At 56.4% G+C, this 4,059-nt stretch overlaps 1 protein-coding gene across 1 annotated transcript; it reads right to left on the bottom strand.

Annotated features, from left to right (window-relative positions):
• Window positions 1-1,229: 1,229 nt before the first annotated feature.
• On the bottom strand, window positions 1,230-2,891 carry LOC127301549 (uncharacterized). Its single transcript, XM_051331816.2, has 2 exons — window positions 1,703-2,891; window positions 1,230-1,617 (listed from the first exon to the last, which is right to left on the bottom strand). The coding sequence occupies exons 1-2, from the start codon at window positions 2,752-2,754 to the stop codon at window positions 1,530-1,532; spliced, it is 1,140 nt and encodes a 379-aa protein (XP_051187776.1). The 5' UTR covers window positions 2,755-2,891; the 3' UTR covers window positions 1,230-1,529.
• Between the last annotated feature and the right edge of the window lie 1,168 nt (window positions 2,892-4,059).

The following is a 4,059-nucleotide window of genomic DNA, read 5'->3' as shown; positions in this document are numbered from 1 at the left end:
GACGATGATGAGGAGGACGAAGACAGAGGACCACGGCGATGACCTCTTCAACAACGGCGGGACGCCTGCTCCGCCGTCGGCATGAACCCGGAGGTCCATCCACCAAACCTCACGAAGGAGGAGGTGATCGAGCTAGCCATCGCGCAAAACCATCTGGACGAGCTCGCCTAGTGGCACGGCCTCGCCGTCCAGCTACTGGACTCCGCATTAGCTCAGGGCAGGCCAGTGACACCGTCTGGTCACCCTGGTCGCAGCCAAGCATGCACACCGCCAGCTCCTCCGATATTCGTTGACCTCGTTGACACCGATGATGAGGAGCAGGAGGCTGTGGTGAAGGTGGCTACGGATCCCAGGCCGTCGAAGGATCAGGAGACCACACATGTGGGTACGTGTCGGCGTGGCCAGAGGAGTCGTCGGTCTCCCCTGCGCCAGCAACGACTCGCGAAGCTGGATGGCGAGGCCGTCCAACATAGCGAGCTGGTCGAGCTCGCTATTGGCCACTGCGATGGCAATGACCTCATCCTCTCTAATGTCCGGCGGTTGGGTCTCCGGATCCCACGCCGGGTCACCGTCATCGTGGTCGCTGTCTTCGCCTTGGACATGGCCATCGGACTCGAACCTCGTAAGAGTGACTCAAGCGGTAGTTCCGACCTCGGTACCGCTCTGGTACCGGAGCTTTTCCAGAAGCGAAGGCCACACGTCCGGTACCGCCAGCGGTAGTACCGGTTCCACGGGGGAAGCGGTAGTAACGGCAAGGCGGTTCTAGCTGGCGTGTACCTGGTGTTGAGGGTGGTAGCGGTACTACCGCTGCCAAGACTGGTACTACCGGTCATGCAGAAAACACATGTAGAAAATGTGCGCCGCCAGCGGCCCTTAAGAAGGCTCGGATATCACCTCGTCTTCATTGCCCTGCCATTGAAGCCGCTGCGACGCCGCCCATCAGCGCACGCACGCGCACGGAAGGTGAGGCAAGCCATTAACGCGACGCAAAAAACTTCAACGCGCCGCCCATCAGTTATGCCGCGCTGAAGACGAAACATCTGTGTGGCCCATCCGTCCAGACGCATTCACGGAGCATTTTTTTGGAGCGCGTCTGCGTCTGGCCGGATAGATCGAACACTATGGATCCGTTTACATCGCCCCGTTAAAAATACTCTTAGCACATAAGAGATTCTCATTGTGGCGCTCAATTTTGCTCTTCGTCCATGGCGGACTGATATATCCCAATCGCAGCAAGAACAAGTTAAATTGCTTCAGATCGGGATTTAGGGAACCATAAAAAGACGCTCAACAGTATTGCTGGTTTGAGTTTGGGCTTAACTTAGCCACTAGGGAGGGAAGGGGAATTAACTAGATCGTACACACATCGGATGGGAGTTGTCGTGTGTGAAGCATTTCCGATTTCCAAATCAACAGTCTTGCAAACTGTCATTACTACTTATACTAGGTGTTACTACTTGAGTAGTACTTCTCACTCATAGTGATGGCCAAAACAGCATTAACGTTGGCATCTCCAGACCATTCACCAATCATCTCCGTGCACGGTTGCAGTGTTTGCAAAAATGGTTGTTCCTGGCCATGGTGTTGCCGCACAGGTAGCAGAAGCAGTGCCCGCACCTGCAAATTAATCGGAGGAAAATAACCAACTGTCGGTGTGCAGGAAGGAAATGAAGGAGATCCAGGTAGAGTGTTGAGGTAGTACCTGCAGGCGATGAATGTGCAGCCGTCGATCCTGTCGACGTACATCTTGCACTTGGGGCACCTCTGCCACTTGCTCTGCTGCGCGACCTTCCTGAGCAGCAGGTCCTCCCGGCCGCGCTCGTCGTCGCCGAGCCGCTGGAACTCGGCGCAGTCGACGCCGTCGTGCCAGGGCACCTTGCACGTGGCGCAGAACGCGCGCTTGCAGTGTGGGCACTCGGCCTTGGCTTGGCCGGTCCCGGGGCCAGGCTCGTCGTCGACCAGCAGCGCGGAGCAGTCCTTGAAGGGGCAGTAGAACTTGACCTCCTCGAGCGCCATGTCGCAGAGCGCGGCGCCCCAGCGGTGGAAGAGCGGCGAGGGGAGCACGTGGCGGCACTCCTCCGGGTGCAGCACGCCGTCCCTGCACCCCGGGTCCGGGCAGCCGACGGCCAGCAGGTTCTCGTCCACCCTCGCGGCGATGTACTGCCGCACGCAGCCGGCGCAGAAGGCGTGGCCGCACCCGGGGACGGCGAAGCGCTCGACGCCGGGCACCGTCTCCATGCAGATCGCGCAGTCGAAGTCCTTGGCGCTGTGGGAGCACTCGCCGATCTCGAAGTGCGCGCCGTTGCGCGGCTTCTTCCTCCTCCCGCCGTTGCCGATCTCCTTGCTGAAGATCAAACTGTCTTCATCACCATCCAGATCGATAACTCGACGAAGGCTGTCATCATCATCTAAGTCGATAACTTGAGGTGTCTTCGGCTTTGAAAGGGATCTGCTGGAAGCCACAGGGAACCGGGGTAACCCCAATCGCAGTTCGCGATTATCCTTTCGGTTTGGAATGGAATCTTTGGAGATTCCAGCGCCGGCGGTTCCTGAGGGGAAGGGCGAGGCGGAGGGGGAGGACGGGATGGCGGTCGGGTCGCGCGAGGAGTCGATGGAGAGGAGGATGGCCTGCTGGATCTGGAGCTCCTCGCGGCTGCGGGAGGAGCCAAGGACTGTTACCTCGTCGTCTTCGTCGGATGAGATGTAGATGGGGATGGATGGATCATGGGCGGTGCCGGTGGCGGAGGCCGCCATGACCGGCGACGAGTGGTGCACAGCCAGCGGCGGCGCCGCGTTGCTTCCTATCGATCTAGGCTTCTGGAAAAGGGCCAATCAGCCAGACGGAGATTGAGGGACACGTGGACGGGTGGGATCTCTTGATGCGAGAGAGAGGGAGGATTGGATGGTGGGAATCAGAAATTAGGGCTAAAAACGACTTATAAGAGTGAAATGCATCTACACCATTGAACTTGTAGAGTAGGCTCATTTCTCCAATTTATAAATCATAACAAGATCGGCCCATTTATTAACGCAACCAGAATCTATAGAGGAGTACGATTTAGATCCGCAAGATCTATATTAATCAGAAAAGATTGTTTTGTTGCATGGCCGCATGTCATGTTCGTGATCTTCTCTAGTGCGCCTCTATCTGTTGGCCAGCTAAGGAAGTTTCGAGTTTGAGTGAAATACACCCACAACTACTGGATTTGTCAAGTAGGTCAAATATAGATGTTATATATACTCAAAAGTTGCTCCATTTGGAACCTCGACTTACTAGAGGGCTTTGAGTAAACTTCTACTTTTAACATATGTATATGTATAGTGTGTATATATATCATAAAAAGAAGATTGCACGACCACTAGTAGGAAAATGGCTATAGATGGGATGTTATTCCGTGGTGCGCCACAGGAATACGGTGGGGCCCACACCCTGCCAGCCCCAATTATTGGTTTCACTATTTCTGTGGTGCCCAAGGCGACGTGCGCCACAGAATTAGGGCTTTCTCTGGCGCACCATCCCTGGTGCGCCACAAAATTAAGATATTCTGTGGCGCACCTTGCCTGGTGTGCCACAGAAATAGAACCAATAATTCCCACAGTCGTATATCATCCAACCTCTCCCTCGCCCGTACGCCACCGTCCCCTTGAACGCCACCAAATCGAACGCCATGGAACTCCCCTCGTGCGACCTCCACGCCGCCGCCAGCCTCCACGCCGCCGCCAACCTCCACGCAGTCACCCTCCCCCTGCCCCTCCCTAGAAACCCTAACCCACCTCCAGGAGGTACACCGGCCATCGCCGTCCGCCGGCGTGGCTCCTCCATAAACTCCTCCACTATATCTCCTTCACGACGCCGCCTCCCTGCACATGTTGGCACCTCCCTCCACTGGATCTCCTTCACGGCGTGGCCTGGCTCGGTCGCTGGCGTGATGCCGCATGTCGCTACACTCAGGTGAACACCTGGTGATGATAATGGTGGGATGGTGGAGTGTTGGTTGGTGTTGTGGTATACTAGGCTTGCTAGTGGTTGAGTGGCACTGAATTTCGGAATGGTTTGTG

This window comes from Lolium perenne, chromosome 5 (genome assembly GCF_019359855.2).
Source record: "Lolium perenne isolate Kyuss_39 chromosome 5, Kyuss_2.0, whole genome shotgun sequence".
In the NCBI taxonomy this organism is placed as follows: Eukaryota; Viridiplantae; Streptophyta; class Magnoliopsida; order Poales; family Poaceae; genus Lolium; species Lolium perenne.
This window is presented reverse-complemented; position numbering and strand designations above follow the sequence as displayed.

Coding starts and splice junctions, on each gene's coding strand:
- LOC127301549 (XM_051331816.2), bottom strand. CDS start 2,754: ATGGCGGCCTCCGCCACCGGCACCGCCCATGATCCATCCATCCCCATC. Junction 1,618..1,702: donor TGCACATTCATCGCCTGCAG/GTACTACCTCAA, acceptor ATTAATTTGCAG/GTGCGGGCACTGCTTCTGCT.